The sequence below is a fragment of the Pocillopora damicornis genome, chromosome 10, assembly GCF_964200805.1.
Source record: "Pocillopora damicornis chromosome 10, jaPocDami1.2, whole genome shotgun sequence".
Taxonomy (NCBI): domain Eukaryota; kingdom Metazoa; phylum Cnidaria; class Anthozoa; order Scleractinia; family Pocilloporidae; genus Pocillopora; species Pocillopora damicornis.
The window spans coordinates 18,781,802-18,802,841 of record NC_142679.1 but is presented as its reverse complement, the minus strand read 5'-3'; the positions used below and the strand labels follow the sequence as shown (position 1 = coordinate 18,802,841).

At 37.0% G+C, this 21,040-nt stretch overlaps 2 protein-coding genes across 5 annotated transcripts; one reads left to right on the top strand and one right to left on the bottom strand.

Annotated features, from left to right (window-relative positions):
• The first annotated feature begins 2 nt into the window (after positions 1 to 2).
• LOC113664288 (putative sodium-coupled neutral amino acid transporter 12) lies at positions 3 to 8,230 on the top strand. 3 transcript variants are annotated; one of them, XM_089183883.1, is made up of 11 exons: positions 56 to 155; positions 515 to 636; positions 1,749 to 1,791; positions 2,510 to 2,600; positions 2,905 to 3,001; positions 3,743 to 3,798; positions 4,253 to 4,283; positions 4,732 to 4,831; positions 5,660 to 5,756; positions 6,026 to 6,119; positions 6,719 to 8,230. In XM_089183883.1, the coding sequence occupies exons 4-11, from the start codon at positions 2,529 to 2,531 to the stop codon at positions 7,459 to 7,461; spliced, it is 1,290 nt and encodes a 429-aa protein (XP_089040009.1). In that variant the 5' UTR covers positions 56 to 155; positions 515 to 636; positions 1,749 to 1,791; positions 2,510 to 2,528; the 3' UTR covers positions 7,462 to 8,230. The 3 variants fall into 3 exon arrangements, with proteins under 3 accessions (XP_027035690.2, XP_027035689.2, XP_089040009.1); XM_027179888.2 differs by lacking the exon at positions 1,749 to 1,791 and having other exon boundaries at positions 6 to 155; XM_027179889.2 differs by lacking the exons at positions 1,749 to 1,791; positions 2,510 to 2,600 and having other exon boundaries at positions 3 to 155.
• Positions 8,231 to 8,850: 620 nt separating this feature from the next.
• Positions 8,851 to 20,806, bottom strand: LOC113664287 (uncharacterized). 2 transcript variants are annotated; one of them, XM_027179886.2, is made up of 15 exons: positions 20,749 to 20,806; positions 20,541 to 20,670; positions 18,353 to 18,672; positions 18,104 to 18,251; positions 16,844 to 17,209; positions 15,338 to 15,646; positions 14,552 to 14,948; positions 14,003 to 14,092; positions 13,623 to 13,679; positions 12,909 to 12,965; positions 12,666 to 12,725; positions 12,540 to 12,584; positions 12,089 to 12,127; positions 11,395 to 11,467; positions 8,851 to 10,885 (listed from the first exon to the last, which is right to left on the bottom strand). In XM_027179886.2, exons 2-15 carry the CDS (start codon positions 20,632 to 20,634, stop codon positions 10,835 to 10,837), a joined length of 2,106 nt encoding a protein of 701 aa, XP_027035687.2. In that variant the 5' UTR covers positions 20,635 to 20,670; positions 20,749 to 20,806; the 3' UTR covers positions 8,851 to 10,834. The 2 variants fall into 2 exon arrangements, with proteins under 2 accessions (XP_027035687.2, XP_027035688.2); XM_027179887.2 differs by having other exon boundaries at positions 8,851 to 10,882.
• Between the last annotated feature and the right edge of the window lie 234 nt (positions 20,807 to 21,040).

The following is a 21,040-nucleotide window of genomic DNA, read 5'->3' as shown; positions in this document are numbered from 1 at the left end:
CAACCAGTCTTCACTCGTCACTTTAAGTCCGGAAGTAAACATGTGACTGACCCCTATGATTAGTCATTCTTATAGATTGCATCTGCAGGTTAACAGTATCTTTAGCATCAAGGATGGTTGCAGTTACCGAAACAGGTTCTCCATATTCTACGCCAGTAAGTGTACGGTCTTATTGAAGGTTGCTGTTCTTGATTCATCCCTCTGCTTGCTCTGAAGATAACATGCATCCGAGCTCTCGCTTTTCTCTTCGACGTCACGAGTATTTTGCAAGGAACTTTTACTTTAAATTACTCAATTTTTGTTCAATTATTCTCTCTAAAACTTGTCGCCTGTAATTGCTGATTAATACATGTTAAATAGATCATTTTTTCCTGGCAACTTATGATTGAAGGCTCTAAACTCTAAGCAGAAAACAAAAACGATGTTTGACTAATTTCTGCGACATTGTGTAATGAGAAATTTTTACCAACTAACCAACGGAAATATGGATGTATTCTCTCCCTCGTTCTTCCAGGTTGCCTTTATATATGTTTTCAATTTGATTATTGGAGTTGGAGCACTGACAATGCCCAAGGCATTTGCAAATGCGGGTTGGTTGATTGCATCAGTTCTGATAGGTATTTTATGCCTGATGAGGTTAGTGGAGGTCTATCGTTACCATTCCAACTATTATTATTATTATTATTATTATTATTATTATTATTATCATTATCACTATTATGGTGTTATCATAACAGCATTGATTATTGTTTGTCTTATTTTAGTTTTGCAATACTCCCCCATCCACTCCCCCCATATCTCATATTACAAGACCTTGAAGGTCATAGCCCATACAAAGATCAAACTGCCCCATGATGAAGCCGACTACTTTCAGCTGATGCTACAGAATGATACATGATACAGTGATTGTAGTCCTCTATGATCATGGGCAAAACAGGTTGCCTTGCCAAAGATAATAGCCAGCAATCAAGGGATGTATAGTATTTAAGTAGTCAGCTGATATGTGATCAGTGGATATTCAAATGTTTTTTGTTTATCATTGTTTATTTACTGACATGTCAGCTGATTACCAACAAGTGTTGAGGCTTCAGCTGAACATGGGCTGACTATCTACTGACCAAATATCAGCTTTTGACTTTATCAATCTACCTCTAAAATGGATTTTACCAACATTGATTGAATGAATCAATGAGAAGTCTCTGTTATGCTGTCAATTCAAAGTAGTTGTTATGCTATTTTTTATTGTGTGTGTGCAAATCTTTTACAAAATATCAAAGACAATTTATACCAGTATGCTCTCTATGGTCAATAGATGCATTTGGATTAGAGTTTGCGAACACAGTGTGATATTACACTTTCTGTGTTTCAATTTCTATGTGAGAAGTATTTGATAAAAGTAACCCTTTACACCCTAAAGTCAATATACATATTCTCTGTACTGTTCTTAGTGCATTTTTTAAGGTACTTACAAGGAAAATTTGTCTAACATTCAAGAGCATCTTTAGTCGGTGATCATTTCTTTTATTCTCATAACCTTTATGTGTGATTCAAGGGTGATGTTGTAAGGAGAGATTAGATGATAGTCACTCCTAGGGGTTACAGGGTTAATAGAAGACTTTTCTGTGTTTACTCTTCCTCTTATAATAACTCAGGGGTTGAGAACATTTTTGTGTTTAGAAGAGGCTCTACAAACACAGAAGAGTCCTCTATTGCTTGAATAACAGAAATCTGTCGACCTTTTTACCCAGTTACCTCTATAAAGAATGTGTGAGAAGATTTTAAATTATAGATGTAAGTTTCATGCATTATTCAAGTTTTGGTTTTACTTTTGTATCTTTTTCTACACATGCTTCACTTAGATCAAAATTTTAATTCTCCTTATCACCAACCATACAATCTCTATAATGTTAGTTCAGAGAATTAAGTATTGAATTAACTAATTAACCCCAAACTGATATTTTTCTTTATTCTCATCACTTATCTACTTGATATTGTATTGATATTGTAAGGAGAAATTATGTCTTGGTCACTTATGAAGGTTAAAGGGTTAATTTCTTAAATTGTGTGAAACATTGACTAAAAAATTCAGTCACGTGAAAAACATGTGATTAGCATGTAAATAACATGTGATTGTCACCTTAGTAATAAACGTCTCATACAGATTTTAAGTTTTTTTTGTAATTTTACTCTAACTTTTGCTTATAACTGCTCCCAATGGAATGTTTCGAGAAAATAGACCGAAATGATGTTTTGACTGTCATACTATTTTAACTGCCAAAAACTTTGCCATGATTTCAAGGTAACAATAATGTCACTAAATAAAGCAGATGTTTCTGCTGAGCATGGCTGCAGATTTTAAAGTTTTCACAATTTACCTGGTAAAAAAAAAGTAATATTTGATATTATACAACTGCCCTACTCATTGACCCTGATACTAGGTAAATTGGTTTAACAACTGATTTTACTGAATAAATTGAAACTCAAAATACTTTTTAATATTGATGTTTAGTTTTATAACCTCCACATTCATGGTAGAGGCAATGGCTGCTGCTAATGCTATGTTACGTCTAAAAGCAAGAGAAAAAAGTTTGTCAGCACCAGTAAGTATTAACTGCATTTTTATTTGATTTTTACTTTTACTTTTGCAATTAAGGACCATTGAACCTAATTATCTCTTAACCCTGGCTTCCTTAACTCTCAGAAGTGACTAACATGTAAATTCTCCTAAAAGTCCTAAATGTCTATCACTCCAAGTATTAAAAGTCCTGGAATTTTTCTTCCTTTAGTAAAGAAACTACAAACAGTGTTACTCCTCTTACACTGGACAAGTTAAATTCATTCTTCAACAGTTTATTGGTAAAGAAATAATCAAGTTTAATGATCATGTGTTCCTTTTTTTGTTAGATACATCCTTCTACTGGTAGTGCCTTAAGTGCTGGTTCTAATGGCGAAAAAGATTCATCTTCTGATGACCCTGATGAGAATGTGCCGCTGCTTATTAGTGAGTAATTATAGTGTCAAGTGAACTTTTTTTATGAAAGTGATAAAATAAATAATATATGACATTCTGTACTGCTGCATACTAGCTGCTTTGCATACCACTGAAATAGTTCGAAGAATGCAATATGGTATATATGATATGATGCCAGTTTTTGAGGTTCACATGGCATGTCAATGCCTAAAACTTGAACAACCAAAGGGAGAGATGCAAATTTTCATTAAGAAAATGGCAAGCCTCAGTTGTATTTCATGAAATGTTTATCTCAGTGAACTTTGGACCATTCACACTGGGTGCTTGAAAAGCACCCCCGTCAGGTTTGCTTCTTGTCTGCCAAACACATCAAGCCTAAGTGGTGACAACCATAACAATGGCAGCTTGGAGCACTGTGATGTCATATGGCAAATGAGGCAGGATCCCTAGAACTGAGTTTAGATTATTAAGCACCAGTTTAATAGTAAGAGCAAGGCAAAAACATCTGACAACATGGTTTTCTTATAAAACTGTTTTATGCTAGTGTTTTTGCTGAAATGTATATGATAATTCAATAATCTGTTAAATTTTTGGCAAAAAGAGATTTTCTAAAATTTTAGCAGGAAAAATTCCTCTTTGAATTTTTATAACAAAATTGATAATGTGGAGCATGAGAACTGTATTCCTCCTAAATACAGAGCTTATGCTTGAAAAAAAATTTTAAAAAAGCCTTGATTGAGGGCAGATAATTTTCTTGTTCACCACTGCTAGATGCATTGGGTAGCTCAAGAGGAGATCTCTATGATATATCCAAGCGTGTAGAAATGGTGAGTGCTCTGTAGAGATTCTTCTCTCCTTGCTTTTGATTTATTTCCACACAGTAATGAGAAACAGCTGAATAAAATCTTTATTACATTCATTTTGAAATTACCAGTGATCCTTGCGATCTGATTTGCTCTAATCAGTGCTATTTATTCACGAATTACACCAGTTTTTGCTTTAAATCACACTTTTTAAATCACTTTTTCCCCAACCAATGACAGAGCTTTAAATAAACGAAAACAACCAATCAAATTTCAAGGCTGGTTTTAAAGAAACCAACCAAATTGCAGGAAAATGAAATACAGCTTTTGCAACTTTTTACAAATCATGCATACAATATTAGACCAAATTGCACACCACTTAGTTCAATTACCGTTATTACGTTGTTTACTTACACCTATAATTAGCTGTGATATCTCTGTTCTATAATTGTGATACATATTTTTCCTCTGTTTGTAGGGTCAGATGGCTAACCTTTTTTTCAGTAAATGTAAGTAATGAATTTTAAGTAGCTGGTCTAAGAACAGTCCCACTATCTTTTACTTGAAATTCTGTACTTTGAGGTGCATTTTTGGAGAAAAGAGCAAGTACAAACCTACCATTGACTTAGGGGTTGCTAAAAGGCAGGCAGTAAAGAACAGAAACAGTGCAAAGCAAGAGAACTTTTAGCAGTGTTTTGCTGTTTGGCTTGAAAAGCAAAATTGAAACCACCACAGAGTTAAAACAAAAGTTGTGTCATTTGCTCCTCTTCATTATTCTCCTTGTCAGTATCTAAGGAAATGTATAGGAATTAGTGTGGAGAATTTGCACACTGATGTTGAGTTGTCGAGGTAATCTCCAAACACCTCAGCCCCATTGTGCTTGCTATAGTACTCTATGGACGTTTTAATCAACTTTTGTGTTATTAATGATTATTAATAATATTATTTTATTATTAGTTGGAGTCCGACTGTTCTACTTCTGTATTGTGTTGTACCTGTATGGTGACTTGGCAATATATGCAGCTGCTGTTCCAAAGTCTTTAACTAAAGTGACATGGTAAGATGGTTAGATTTATATATTATATTTGTTAATCTATTTATTCATAAGAAAATAGCGGGGCGATGGGAGATGAGAGGTGGCTATGACAAACTGCCTTCTAGAGAAGTGGGTAACCTCTATAGCTTTGACAGTGGCATCAACCTTGGTACTGTCAATCACAAGAATATTCAATATCTTACTTGAGGGTCGGTAGGGAAGAAGTTAGCTGGCGTTTATGATTAGTGCTGCGGGACGCGCGTTTCTCCGCCCGCGGTGAGATTTGAGACGAGACGGGTAGTGGTTTGCTTGGGTGTTTTGGGCACTAATATCAGTGCTAGATCCCTCGCAGACCCCTCCCTGGTTTGTGTTTCAAGGTCTCAAACTTTCCAACAGGCGAAGAAACGCTTGTGCCGTGACGCTAATAGGGAGGTCCTCCTCGATCAGGTTTTCATCAGCATTGCTTAACAAATATCTCACAGACTTCTTGCGAAGAGTGCGAGGGCTCAACTGGCCTGCCTTGCTCGCTGGCAAGAGGTCTATCAGGAGTTCTGGCAGGCTCCTCATCGGCCTCTTGAAGGGTTCGCAAGAAGGCTGTGAGATGCTCGTGGAGCAGCGCTAAGAAGAACTTGCGCATAGGCTAGTCTGCTATGAGCCCTTGGACTTTTCCTTCTTATTGCAACGGTCAAAACAGCTGCCCGAATAACATCTAGAGGCTTCCATTAAAACTTTTGTCATAATTCTTAATCTTTTAGTTGTAACAATACCCGTATCCCATTCGGAAGAGAGCCGATTACCGTTGCAAAGTGTTGTGCTAAACTTTGATTTGATTTGTTTCCCTTTTCCCAGCGGATCTTGGAATGAAACTGATTCTACCAAATCCAACAACAAGACTTGTCCAGGATGGGGCTCTGTCACACAAGGCAATGTTTATCGTGTCTTTTTAGTAAGTGTTTTTATCCAGCAAGCTCCTAAAAAATAAGTTTGTGTGTTGGTATGCGTGATAGTGTGCGAGATAGAATGTGTGATGGTATGTGTGATAGTATGCGTGTACCCTGCGTGATCGTATGCATTATAATAATCATCATGTAATCTTTAGATAAAAGCGTTATGTATGTACTGCGGGTGTATTTACTCAAAGTGCATGATCCTGAAGCAACATGTTTATAGGGAAGGACCCAGCACTTGACTTGCTCGTTTCTGTTCCTTTTTCAGGCCATTTTCACCGTCACATTAGGACCATTTGCATTTTTCAACGTACAGAAAACAAAATACTTGCAGATTTTTACCACACTCATGAGATGGGTTGGTAAGTGGGTAGTTTATTTGTACTTTCCTGATTTCTTGTCTTATTACTGTTTTTTTCTTATCAGCGGGTTACATATCTTTATATTTTCAAAGTTTCGCCTACTTTGAAATCAGGGGGGCAAGTTTCTAAAGAAACTGTGGTGCTGCTTCGGTGGGAGAGTATAACAGAAAGTAATTTAGTATTATCAAAGTAATATTTAGTATTAAAAGCTGACGTTTCGAGCGTCAGCCCTTCGTTAGAGCGATTGACGAAGGGCTAACGCTCGAAACGTCAGCTTTTAAACTCTTTACAGTGGCCAATTTACGTCATCAACTCAGTAGATAATACTAAATTACTTTGAAATCACACTTGCATATAAAAAGTTCAATTGCCACTTATCGGAACACTAGAAATAATTACCAAAAACGTGAATGTACGGGAGTGTGATTGAAAAACCTCGCATTAAATGTAGCCGTGTATTTCTCACGGTATCCCAATGCAGATGGTTTTCGATCTTCTCAAGTTTCTCCCATCCATGCATTGGGTCTTTCTGTACACTGTCAGAGATGAAGAGGAATGAAGAGGCCATGCTAATGTGTTTTACGTCTGCTTTTCAACAGCCTTTATCATGATGATTGTCATCGCTGTAGTCAAGATTGGTAAGGGCCAGGGGGAGCATGATACTCCAACAGCAAGTATCTCGGGCCTGCCTAATCTGTTCGGAGTGTGTGTGTACTCATACATGTGCCAGCATTCGCTCCCATCTCTAATCACACCAATGAAGAACAAGTCGCGTATCACGTTGCTCTTTGTCGCTGACTTCGCCATAGTCCTGATTTTTTATGCTCTGTTGTCCTTCACCGCCATCTTTGCCTTCCGCTCAGAGGACTTGAACGACTTGTATACGCTCAACTTCAGGAAAACCTCCGGCAGCTTTGTGGGATATTTCCTCGCACTGTTTCCCGTTTTCACCCTCAGCACCAATTTCCCGATCATTTCCATAACCCTCCGTGACAATCTTAAGAATTTGTTTCACCGCGAAGGACGACCCTACCCCTGGGTCGTGGACCGGATCGTTTTTCCACTCTCCACGATCACCTTGCCTATCATAGTGGCATTCATTACGCAGAACTTGGAAATACTCGTCGGCGTAACTGGGTCTTACGCCGGCACTGGAGTGCAGTATGTTATCCCAGCCTGCCTTGCGTACTTTGGCAAGAAACAGTTGACGGAGATGACAGGTCGCTATGACAACAAGCACAAGTCTCCCTTCGGATGGAGTTTGTGGATCGTGTTCGTGATTGGCTGGGCGTTTGTCTGTATAGCTTTGGTGACGGTAAATCATATCATTGCCAAAAAATAATCCGATAGAATCATTTCCAAAAATGAGTAATTATGCTGTGAAATCGATGAATTGGGCGGTATCAAGAACAAATATAAATTATTGTTATTATTATTAATATTATTAAATAATTTGTAATTAACTATAAAATTGATAAGCTGCTTCAGGTGTTAAGATTTTGATATGAAGATTAAAATCAGAGGCCATATGGTGGATCTGAATATTATTATTATGAAGTTGCAGGTTCAATTTTGATTAATTCTCCATTACATTAAATGAGTAACGGTTGATTGTGTCGTCTAATCGTCTGGGTGAGAATAGGACTCTTGTTGATACGAGTCCAAGTTTATTCTAGAAATTGGTCAAAGAGGGTAGGGAAAGCCCTTTGTCAAGAAAGGGCCAGGACAGCGGCTACGCAGAAAGATGTTTTAACTAATGTGTTTAGTCTTGTCGGTGGTAGAACGAGGTAGAGAAAAGCAGAGCTGCGCTCTAGAATGGAGCTTGGTAGTAACTGACGATTTGACAACTTGAGGGGAATTCAGGAGGTGATGAGGTGATTGTCAGTTGAATGTAATAAGTTGGTTCGTGGAAAGTTATTGGTCAGTTTTTATGTGTTTTTATAGGCTGTTGGATTCAAATCATTGTGACCGACAACATTACTTTACACGACCACTCTCGCCAGGACAATCAGACGACACCATCATTTTCGATTGTCGCTTTGTTCCTTTAATACAGGAAGAATTAGATGCAGTTTAGGAATTTATTTTCAAAAATAAAATTTTAACTATGAGTGGTTCTTAGTTTTGTCTTTTGGTTGTTTGTTTTTGTATCATTGAATATTTGCTTCTTTACAGCCAACTTATAAAACAGTCTGACAGCCCAAAGTAAATTGTATCATACCTGACAGAGGAGAATGCATACTAGCCATGTTATTGGGTTTCACTAACTAGCAGTTAGATACTGTTTTACGAGCTGAAGTGGATCACTCCAGTCGTGACAGAATGAATGCTTTACTGTTGAAGTTAGCCAATTTTATGGGTTTTCTGAGTAATAAATAAGCTTTTCAGAATTAAGTTAAATGGATCGCAAGCTTTTTAATATTTGGATGTGTTCGTGTTGGTCTGTGTTTAGATGTGCTTTGAGATAGGAAGCTTCGAGCGCCCGAGTGCCTTCATGAAAGTAACCGATGGGAGACCGAGTGTGTTTTAATTGGTGTCTCTTCATAAGCAATCAGGGAATAAGATCGATGGTATTTTTTTGTTCATGGTTTTGTTGTTCATTTTTGTATGTTTTTGTTGTTGTTGTTGTTTTCCCTTATGGGATATTCTGATTGTAGTGATACAATTGATCACCAGATGACCCTTTTCAATTTGTATAAAATTTATCGCAAAAAATGCAAAATTTCAAATGTCTGCAGCAAAATATTGTCTGGCCTTTATTACTATATAACCTCTTTAAATATAATGCAAAATCTTGACTTAAAACATACAACCGTGAATTTTAAATAAGTGAACAATTTCTGCTGACTCTTCGAGTCGTGAACCCTACGAAAATACTGTTTAATCAGTGGCGGATCTAGGGGAGGGACCCGGGAGGCTCGGGCCCCCTCTTATTTTGGGTAAAAGAGAAAGAACCGCAGAAGGAAGAAAAGCCGGCAGGGCAAGCGACAAAACCCCTCCCCCCCACTTAACTTAAGGTCTAGATCCGCCACTGTTAATGGCTGTTGTACAACTCATTCAGCTCTCTATAGACAAGTTACTAATACTATTTCTATTTTTAGCCTTCTATGTATACCTTACGTAACTAATTCCTATTCAATCTTGTGGACTAGTCCTTTTCATTATCAATATTTTCTTTCACACGTCTGTACAAAGTTAACGCCTTTGCGATCTTCATATATTATATCCTTTTTTAGCTTAACCCAATTTTACATTCAAAACTGTGAAAAGGTCTTTTTCACTCTCGGAATATTGCACTCCATGATTGACCGAGTAGACGGTTTACGAACCTGAGCGAAAGTCGTCATCATTCGGGATTGATAATTCTGTCTCTCCGAACAGGCAAACAAATTCGGGCACTTTCCAAAGATTTGAAAGTGTACGAGACTTGTTAGATCGATTGCCATTTTACAAACCTTACTGCCAAAGTATTGCTCTTACAATCACTCTGTATCAATACTTTGAATTACATCATGATCGAAAACCTGTGGCGTAAATGAAAATCAAAGTATTTTCTTTGAACTCGCGACACACACAACTGCGAGCAAACTGCATTCAAATGCTAAGACTACTTCAAGTTTTTCTACAGCCAGACTCACACGGGCTTTCAATGCCGAGACACAAAAAGTTTCTTTCACACGCAAATCCTTTTAAAGAAGGAGACAAAACCGAACGTTCGGAAAATAAGCGTAAACAAGGCCTGTAGAGACGATGAAATGTCAACGAAAGAAATCATTACCCGACACTAACTAGTTTTTGGAATAGTTAACTTTCCCAAATACTCCCACTTTCCACCAAAAGACAGAGAAATTTGTGACTTTTCCAGTAACGAATACAGGTATTTTCCCCTTTTTCTACTGTAACTTGTTGAGCAAAAAAATAAAGGCCTCAATTGTCTTATTAGACTCGTTCCCAGTCTATCCTTTTTTGCTGTTCAAACGCTACATAAAGCCGAGGATCATGACGTCATAGCAAAAAATTGAGGGCTAGACTGGGAAGGAATCAAGAGGGTCAACGCGCTTTCGTCAAATTCTTCTCGGAGACGACAAGGAAAGAGCTATAATTTAACAAACTATCTATCGAGAAGTCCTTTTGTCTCAAACAAAGGCATGTCACCATAACTATAACAAGGTCACGTCATGGAAAACATGTAAAAGATAAACTTCGCCGGCGTAAATTAACCTGCAAGGATCTTTCTCGATGACAGCTGTGAAATTAAGTGAAATTACTTTTCAGCAAGCGTCTTCTAGGTGGTGAACTTGACAAATATATACAGCTACTAATCAGTGTGTTACTTTATACGTGCGTCTCCAATGGGAGGAGAAACGCGATCTGGAACTTGGCTCCAACCCTAAGATCAACCAATCCCTTCCGTTTTGAATTATATTTTCCTTATCGGCTTTCTCCCTTCTAACCACGCATTTGAGTGTTGTTTGTTGTTGTTGTTTTTTTTTTATAGTATTCATGCATTAAACAGCAATTATTTAAAGCGCCAAAACGACTTGAATACCCCAGAATTCTAAGAAAACCGCTAAACGGAGTACCGCACCGCTTTCAGTATCTATAAGTTTACCATACTATAGTTTACACTGTTATACCACAAACTAGCCAGGAGTCACGGTTCTAATTTTAACTTAAGTTGTTGGGGTATTGTTTTCACTGTTTCCACATGTTGGCTAACAGTTGGTATCCGTCTTAATTTCTGGTTTAGCATACTCATGGTTCTGCTTGGAAAAAAGAGAGAAAAAAAATAAGTAAAGAACCGTAAAATAGGTCAGCGGCGATGAAAAATCCAAAGACCACACAACTTGAAATTTGGCCAAACCGGGGACCAAATAGGTTTTCTCCTTAAGGGTTCAATACGCTATCGGTGAACAAGCTATGAAAATTTGAAAAATTAACAACTGTGGGGAGTTATCCAGATGTGACAGTAAATTCTCTTGATTATTTTACAATGAAATCTCGGAAGATCACATGTTTGGATTTACAGGATTAAACGAGACAAAACAAATGGACTTCCGACTTTTCGAACATCCTTGGGAATGAAAATTGGTTTCAACTTTTGATGGAAGGGTTCGAGCATCATTATCGTCAAACACTTTTGTTTCAACGATATCCAAATGAATCGTATGTATATTAGAGACAATGACACTTCTCCTTATTCAAAATAGGATAAATTGAAGTAATAAATTAAAAACAACAAACAAAAAATTAGTCAAATAAACGAAAGTCTTACCGTTACTGGTAACGTCTTCTCGTAGTTGGGATTTTCGATGGATGTCACTTTTGGAGTCTTTTTAACTGGAAGGCTAAACGCAAAAATAGGTTACAACAAAAAAAGGATTGTGCAAGAGACTCATGAGGAATTTTTCATGAAGCAACAGATTCTGGTTAAAATGAACATGGCAAACAAAGAAGATCCAATTTCAGAGTCCCACAAACCCACGCCTTCAAAAAGTGGCCAAGTGCTGAACCTCTGTTGTGTGCATGAGCTTCAATGTATGAAAATGTTTTCAAATTATTTTCGTTTCCAAGGTTTCAAACCTTCCTTCGTTTTCGAACCAAGGCTTTGCACCATAAAATTATTTTCGTTTATCATTAGTCAACTCAAAGAATTTCAAGCGCTTCAATCAAAGCTAGTGTTGTTCTTTCTTTTGTTTGGTTCAAACTGAGACTTGTTTCCCCAAATAAATCACCGTTAAGCTACGTGCTTCTTTAAATAAATACAAAGTCAGTTAACTTTCGTAACAAGCAACTTACTTTGCTCTGATTTTCGGTTATGACAACTTCCGTTTTAATACAACGAAAGTCGGTCGAAACGCGCTTTATAAGGAAAAAGCCAAACCAAAGCAATTCAGGATTGCCTTCGACCATCAATATTTAAGACTTTTCTATCATTAGCCTATTGACCCAGCAGGTTGTTAGAATACCTGTAATGACTCTGTGCAGCCCCGTTCGGTGGTTTAATCCTAGAGACAAAAGAGAAAGAAGATTACTCTCCGGTAAGAGAAACTTTGGGAGAGTAATCAAAGGCGAAAATGGATAGAAAGTAGTGAATGTATTGTGTTCAGAGAGTAGAAAACTCGATCAGCTTGTCTGTGCAGCTCTGATTACGACTATTCCGTCTATTAATGGTCGATCTCGTTTTCCTTCCAAAATCGAAATCCTGAGGTGTTGGGAGTGTCCAGTGTCTTTTTTTCGGAGCGAGGGGGGGGGGGGGGGGAAGAGGAGAGTGGATGCTACATTAATCTTGCTAGCCTTCAACGAGTTCGTGACGTTTTTGACTGGCCAAGTAATAATTGTCATCTGGATTGGCTCTCTTTCACATTTTTCACAAGTGGTGTTTGATAAAATTTACATAGGATAAGCGGCAAAACTTACAATTGGTATCCTACTGCAGCAGTGCTTTTGACTGGCGGAGAAAAACTGCAAAGAAATCGGTCACATTAAGAAAATTCCGTTCACAAAAGAAAATTGTTAGAAAAGCAAACAAAGTTTTGCACATACCCGATGTAAAGGGGATTTTCAGTTATCTTAGGAGAGTCCCGATCTTGATCCACGGGACAGCTGCAATAAAATAAGCAATTTGAAAACCTTTCTCAGGTAAACCTGTTTCCTAATGATGACATTACCCATCTAATGTGTAATTTACCAAAGATAACTGGGTGAGCCTTCACCCACATGTTTACACGAAAAATTAACGATAAAAAAATTATCATCTATCCATAATAATTATAATATGAAATTCACCTGTCACTTGAGGAAACTTCTTTTTCACCAATGGTAGAGTTCTCGGAGCTATCCGAACTAAAAAGAAGAAAGGAAAATACGACAAGTAGTCAATTTACAGTTATTAAATCACACTTGCAACATTGTTGCTCAAAATGAGACCTAGGGAAAGACATCAGCGGCCAGGCTGCTAAGTAAGATGAAAGATGGCGGCGTCCATAATCAATGTTTACGCACATTTAAACACAATTTTTTAATAGTTTTGCCACTCTTTTCATTCTCAAAAATCTATTATTAGTACGATCGGTATATAAGCTCTGTATGGTTTCCGGAGTAAACTTCTTCTGACGACTAAAAGCGGGAGTGATAGGATTCTGACGGTTCTTCGGATGATCACAAAATTGTGATTATCAGTGGTACCGACCCGCCCAATGGATGTTAGGGAATTTTTAAAGCACTGCATAGATGTGTTCGTTAAGGTCAGTATTGTATGGTAATGCTAGGACAAATAGAACGGGGGTACTGGTCTTTGGCAGGATTTTCGCATAGTCCCATCCTCATTATGCATACAGTACGTTCTTGGATAAAGAATACAATGGCGAAAACAAAAGATTGCCTTTGAGACTATGACTTTGCCTTAAAGTAGTATACGGATGTGGGGAAATCTTTCCGTGTATTTATATCCAATCAGTGCAAGTTAGATTTTTATTGGAAAGGGTTAATCGTTGTACCAACCTTCGATAAAGGATATTTACAGTTTCATATGGATTGGCTTTCGAATCACGAGGAAACCTAGAAGTACAAATAAATCAGTCTAAAGTTGAAATAACAGAACCGTTGTAGTTATAATCTTACCTTTTGACTAGGGTTATAAAGTTTTATCTCCTCAAATTTTGTGGATTTGCTTCTGCCAATTAGTAATTTATTTCCTTCATCTGTTCTTCATAATTTTTTTTACTAACTTAGGATTCATTGAATCATATTTCTGATATTTTTAAAAAAAGATTATGCCTGGGAAGCAACACTTCCCCACACACACAAAAAAACAACAACAACCACAACAAGAATACAACAAAGTGGGAGATGTAATTAATAAAAATTACAGATTGACAAACCTTTTTTTGGTGCCATTTGCTGGAGTGGCATATTCTTTATCAGATGTGAAAGTGATTGTTGGAAGAGGGCTTCCTCTTTCTTTCCGCAAGCTGGTGTAGAAAGAAATTAAGAAAGAAAAGGATGAAAATATGTACAATAAAATATGAATGTGAACTGCTCACCATAATTGATGACTGTAGAGACCAAAAGGGAGAAATGGACTTCATGAACTGATACATTGTCTGATACAGTCTCCTTTAAACAAGGCCATCCCTATCAAACTTGATAGTATTATTTTTTGTTCTTTAATTTGCAAAGCTCTCCATGCCTTAGCACATCTCAGAAACATTAGCTCTCAAAACCTTCATTTTTTGGGTTGAATTTTTTTAATAAGTCCTTTCTTTTCTTCAAGGAATTTGAATCATCAGAACTTGAGCTAAAAAACTTGTCAAAAAGCAAACAAAATTATGTTTGAGATAGCAGAATCATAGTGCCAGTTATCTAAGATGAGCCCATATATTGTGTAACAAAAAGTTTTCAACTGATTGTACAATTATCTTGATTCCTACCGTTTCTTTAGAATGATAAACACAGCAACCATCCCTGCAACGACTATTATAGCAACTGCAATAACTACAGCCATTACTTTCATTTGCAATCCTCCTACTCTCTCAGCTCTTTTTCCAGTTACTCCTGGATCTTCTAATTCTACTTTTTCTGTTGGTAGTGTAATTTTGTCCGATTCACCAGGATACAGCACTGGTTTTTCTGAAGATGATTTAGTGGTTGGTTTAGTGAATGAATTTGCGGATAGAACTTTGGTGGGTTGAGCACTGGATGGTGCTGAAAAAGTCATTTGTGTTGGTTTGGCGGATGGTCCTGAAGACATCATTTTTGTTGGCGGGATGGATGGTGCTGAAGACGTCACTTGTGTTGGCTTGGAGGTTATTGTGGAAGGGGCTGGGGCTGAAAATAAAAAAAAATAAAAATTGATGTTTTGGTACAGGGCAAATATATCTTATCATTCCAAGCAATTTGAACTTCACAGCTAACAAATGATGTCAAGCATCACAGAGTTCATGCATTTAAGCTGTAATACCTGTTCCAAATGTATCATTTTGGCCCTTGTAATTTAAATTTAGACAAGTAAGCTGTTGATGCAGTTGCAGAAATGACATCTTTTTAATATATTCATAATAAACGGTTTGTTTAGTTGTTCATGTTGTAACAAACTCTGTGCTCAAGTGATTCAATTTAATTAAAAGTAAAATCAAACCACAGCTAAGCAATAAATGTTTAGTTTCTTTTCTTTTCTAATTCACCCGTAGCTGATGTTCCTTCATCACTGTACTTACTTCTAATGTTTGTACTTGTACACTGATAGAAAATTTGCAGTTGATGGTTTTCAGGGCCATTGGAACAACTGTAATCAAAAAGAGCTTTTTTAACGGTGATGTCACATTCCTTGGAATCCTGGCACATTGTCACAACTTTACTCTTAACATCTAAAGTTGGGCAAGATTGAGATGACAACTGCTGTCCACAACTGTGTGGAAAAGAACCATATGTGGCATGGAGGATTTTTATTGTGTATTGATATCCAGAACAGTTCAGTGCCAAAACATCTCCATCACAAGCCTTTTCAGCATGTATGTTGCCTGAACCTGTTGCAAAAGAAAGTAATATGGTGAATATCAAATAAATGGTAATTTTTTTTGGCCTTTTTCTTTCATCCAATTTTGTTGCTACTTTGGCCAACATCTATTACATTCATATTACGTACAAATGTTTTGCTTTTCTTCTATTGACTTGGGATTTACCCCAAAAGTTTTCTGTCTCTGCTATTATATTGTTTAAGAAATAAACTGAATCTTTATGTTCGGACCTGTTTACATGGAGGTGGGGGGATCCCAGGTCCCTAATAATTGTTGCACTTACTCGAAGGTTGAGTGAAAGGTTTGTAGTCTTTGAAAAATTTACAAATATATGCTATTCAATGATATACGAGCACAAATTTGCCACTGGTAACCCACCTGTCCATATAATTTCTTATTTTATTTTGATCACGTTTACATGATAGCTGGGGTGACCCACCAAGGTGGGTTGCCCAGTCTGCCTGGTAGGGTAACCCTGTCAGCCAGGGTGACAATTTGCCATGTAAACATGTCAAGGTGGGGTAACCCACCTAGCCGGGGTTGCGTTCATGACAAAAAGCTCAAAAGCAAAACACGTATGTTTTAAAACTTTGTACATTTCCTAGCCATCTCATGGCAGAAATCGCCAGAAACCACAATGGACACACAAGGAGTGTAAATTGTTCACATTTCAGAATATTTAGCATTGTAAATTGACCATATTTGGTTTCCCAATCTATTCTGTATAACGTATTGTCAGTCAACAGTTCCTCGCGAAACCAAACACCACAATGAGTGACACTTTCGTGAATAAATACATTATTCAAGATGTGAGCTTGGGACGCCTCTGCTCAAACTCCTTAATTGCAAGTGCAACAACAACCTCAAGAAACCCCACTCTAGCACCCCGGGGTTGTAAGATTGCATGTAAACATGTTTTATTTTTCGACCACAGTTAGGCAGGTTACCTAACCTACCTGGGGTCCCCCACCTCCATGTAAACAGTCCCTTATTAGGTTTATGCCCCTATATTTTTGTCTTTTTTGGTCTTGCTTTTACTTTTTCTAAATGACGAGACTGAGATAGTAAATAAAATGATGGCCAGGAATGAGGAATAGATGAATTCCAAATGGCCAGGAATGAAATAGTAAATAAAATGATGGCTAATACAACTCATAGGCACCATTATTAACATATATCAAGTTTATCTTTTGCATCCAATAATACCTGGTGTTATGGCAAGGTAATTAATCTGAAATCCTTTCTGGGCAGCATTGGTGTTGCCGGAATGAAAATTCACTCTAACTGTACTTGTTGTAGTAATTGTTAGCATGGACGTATTTCCATTACAAAATTTTCCACCAATGCGAGGAGATAAATCAGTGAGACCATCCTGAACTTCTACAAAATCTTCTTTACAGCCTGGTGGATTTGAACTTCGTCTCATGTCAAACTGTGTAAACATTAGTACTATGTTTTTTCCTGTTGGAGCTGAAATAATCCATACACAGTTTTTGTTGGAGGGGTAACTGATTGGAAAGCCTGGACTTGCAATGGAGCCGGAAGGATTTGTTGAAAAGTTTGAACAATCATCTGAAAAAAATAATTTTATAAAGAGTACATTTTTTATATTGTATAGGCTATCAAATATAATTACTACAATTGTAATTCCCATTTGAAGTTGAAAACCATGCAGAAAGTAACCTGAAATTTCATTTTGAAAAATTGTGGTAAAAACTTCTAATCAACATGTTACTGATTTTGTTTGTGCAATTATAACACATGATAAATTAACCCCTTTGACTCCTAAAAGTGATGTGCTTAATTCCCCTTTACAATATCACCCCTGAATCAAACATTAAGGTCATGAAAATAAAGGAAATGAACACCAACTAAAGAAGCTCTGGATTGTTGAGCAAATTCTCCTTGTCAGCACCTTAGGGAGTGTATACTTTAGAGAAGTTCATTACAGAGAATATGCATACTAATGTTAGGAGGCAAAGGCTTAATTGGCACTGACAACATATTTGAGATTCATGTACACTATAACAATATTCATAATGTTTGAAGTTCTTAAATGAAATATTATTACTCAAAAAGATACTACATTTACTCAAAGTTGTATTGATGCCAATTGAAATGAAAGATGAAACTTACAAATAGTTCAATTTTCAGAGGCTTTCACTTGAAAATTTACATTTTCTGGATAGCACTAGCTTACCAAGAGAATGGCGACAGCCTTAATGACTGTGCTTGTATTGTTAATGTTATCACTATACATGAACTTGTCGATATTGGAAAACTTTTCCCAAGTTCAAGGACAGTATTTACAAATAACAAAAATAGCCCTTACTCAACTAATCTGATTCTGTCTGTTTTAAAGTTAGCATGCTGTCTCATTAGCGACATATAATCCAAATTTTTACTGCTGACAATAATAACAAATGAGACTTAAGATTTCAAGGTGTATCTATCAAGTGAACTTACCAGCTTGATCACTGCAGCCATATACTTCAACTCGAAGACACATATCATATTTATAATCCTTCGGGTATATCCTGAGGTATCTCGTCACTAAAGTATCTCTCAAGTTGTTCAGTTTCACACTGTTGGCATTTGAGTTTCCAGTGAATGACTGAAAAAATACCAAAAGAGAATTGCATTTTCCCAGCATTGTACACACACAATTGTGAATGTAAAAGAAACTTCCCCTAAGACACATTGAGGATTACACACCTTGTCAGGACCATCATCAGTGTCTTTGTAAGTTAACCACGCCCCTCCATCATAGCTGTACTTAATCACATATGTCTTAACGTAGTAGCTCAAGTAATTCCAAGTTTGTACTCCTTGTGTACCAATGGCTGAAACATGTCTGACCCTCAGCAGGTCTATCTCAAAGTACTCAGATGTTTTATCATTGTTTTCACTGCACCAAGCTCCATTATTATTGTTCAATCTACCATGCTCAGGAAGCCAGCCAGAAGAAAATGTGTGACTGCTTATCTGGAAATCTTTTATTTTGTTGCTTTCCATACCAAGAGCATCTGAGCAACCTAAAAGGATTAATGAGGAAGAGTCAATTTTTCATTTTATAGGAGATGTAAGGATTGAGATAGTCAGGATGAGTGTTAACTAAATTCCAGTCTGTTTAAAGCTGTGTGACTTCCTTGGCTGACTTTTTTTCTTTGCTTTTCTTTGTTTTGGAATAATTTGGGCTTTATATACTTCTCATCTCAGTAACAAAAATGCTGCTAGTTGAATTTACTTTGGTGGCATTAGCAAGGGAGCTAAAAGAAACTTTCATTTACTGCCTCACACATATATCTTGGAATTTTAAGTTTCCCTGTCAGGTGTGTGAGTGGAATTGTTTCTGCAAAAGGTTTACTAGTCCATACAAGTTTATGGTGACCTTAAAATAATTGGTTCAGTTTCATCTTACCATGAAGGGTTATTTTGAAAAACTTAGTCTAAGGTCATTACTACTACTTCCCTTCGAATATGCCAATTTACCATATGACAGCCCATCAAAATTTAGACAGGTGTTGTCAATTTTCTGGGAGTGCTACCTTCGTTTGTGAGATGCTTATCCAGCCAGATGTTATGAATTTTCTGGCAATGTTTGAGTGTATTTGCCCATGACGATCAAAATATTGTAATAAGTCCAAGTATAACAACAATCATTGTGTTTTAGAAACAAGCTTAAAATACTGATATACATTATTGACTTCCTGTAGCAAATTAAAAAAACCAAAATAATAAAATGATGATGTACAAGAAACTTCCCATTTAGCTAAGAAATACCATTGTGGTTTGAATATATTATAATTGTTGAAGTTAACGACTAAGCAATGAAAATATCTGTAAAGTAATTTTGTCTCACCAGGAAATAAAAAGTGAAATATTTCCTTAAAAGGGGTGGGCGTTAGAGGGGCCGGTCAGTTGGCAAAATACCCCAAAGCAAATATTTTGTCTCGTGAATGTTTTCCACGACTCAAAGGAGCTTTTTTCCTTTCTTTTTCTTTCTTTTTCGGATCCACGGTGTGAAACATACACCGAATGATAGCGGAGAAGCATACATTCTTCCAGGATTTATCTCTAACCCGAATCTCATTATGCAATGTTTGTTTATGAGGTTCATGCAAATGAAGAAAACCGCGTCTTTGAGAGCGAGCCAAAATTCGTCTCACTAACAGTTCACCCTGAGCGAACAGAATTTTATACGTTTTGTTTACACTGAAAAAGTGCAGAATAAGCGCTTTCGTAGGTTTTAATAACTTGAACTAGCTCTCACTTAATCAACCTAAGACAATGATAGTGCACACGTTATATGAATAGTTCCCGTATCTTTCATTAAGTAGGCTTAATCTTTTTGTTTACAACGCACAAATGCGAAAAACGACTCCGTCATCGATTGAACTGATCCCCACTAGCTCTTACTACACAAAAACCAGGAAAGTCTACAAGATACATTTTCATGAAACCAATTTCAAAGACAATGCATTGAACCTACGTAAGGACTATTGTGCTTCGAAATGGCTCTTGATAAAATATCGCTTACGGCTATTGTCTTTTGTACTACGAAAAACGTTCTTATAAGTACTTTGGGGAAATTTGAAATTTTCACAGCGAAGATAATTAAAGTTGGCGTCAGGTTACCATATCTATTGGCAGTCCGTGATTAGTGAAAGGGGGAAATAAATTCTTTCCAGGAAATTGAACTGAAAAGATACGTAGAAACACGTTCTCGAATATATTAGGCTATTGTATTTCTTTACATCGTCGCTCGATGAGTCGCGATGTTTATCTGTGAGCTTAAATCCTGAATTATTTCATGAAAACGTTGAAAGGATTCTTTTTACGTTTGCCTCGTGCTTATGATTAGCTGGTATGAGGTGTGAAGAGGCTATTTGAACAACTTTACCTTGGCGCGATGCGTCGATAAAAAGGAAACATCGGGCCACGTAAACTGCGCAGAAGAGTGCGAGGTGAAAATTCGGACCCATCTTGACATTCATAGAAGCCAACTCGTTTTAAAGTAGGCCGGGAAAACTCTAGAGTAGAATTACAAAAGAAAAAGAATGTTATTTGAGAACTTGGTTGAAAAAAATTTCAGCAGGCGATCTACTTACCTGATTGCGTTGCGTTTTCACGGCTGAAGAGCGATTGTGTGTAAGGAGTGGAGAGGGCATGGGGAAGGTATGTCTAGGGCGGCGGTGGGGGAGGGTCAATGACGCAAAAAAAATTTTCCTGTCGGTTGCGTGAAATAATACCAAGAATTGAAAAAGTTGGTCCAAAGAATAGTCAAACCACAATAGATCCTAACAATAATGATTTTCTATAATTATCTTAATTTTATGAAGGACAAAAAGCATTATAATTATTAGAAGAAGTTTAACATTAGCCTCGTGTCCAGACTCCCAA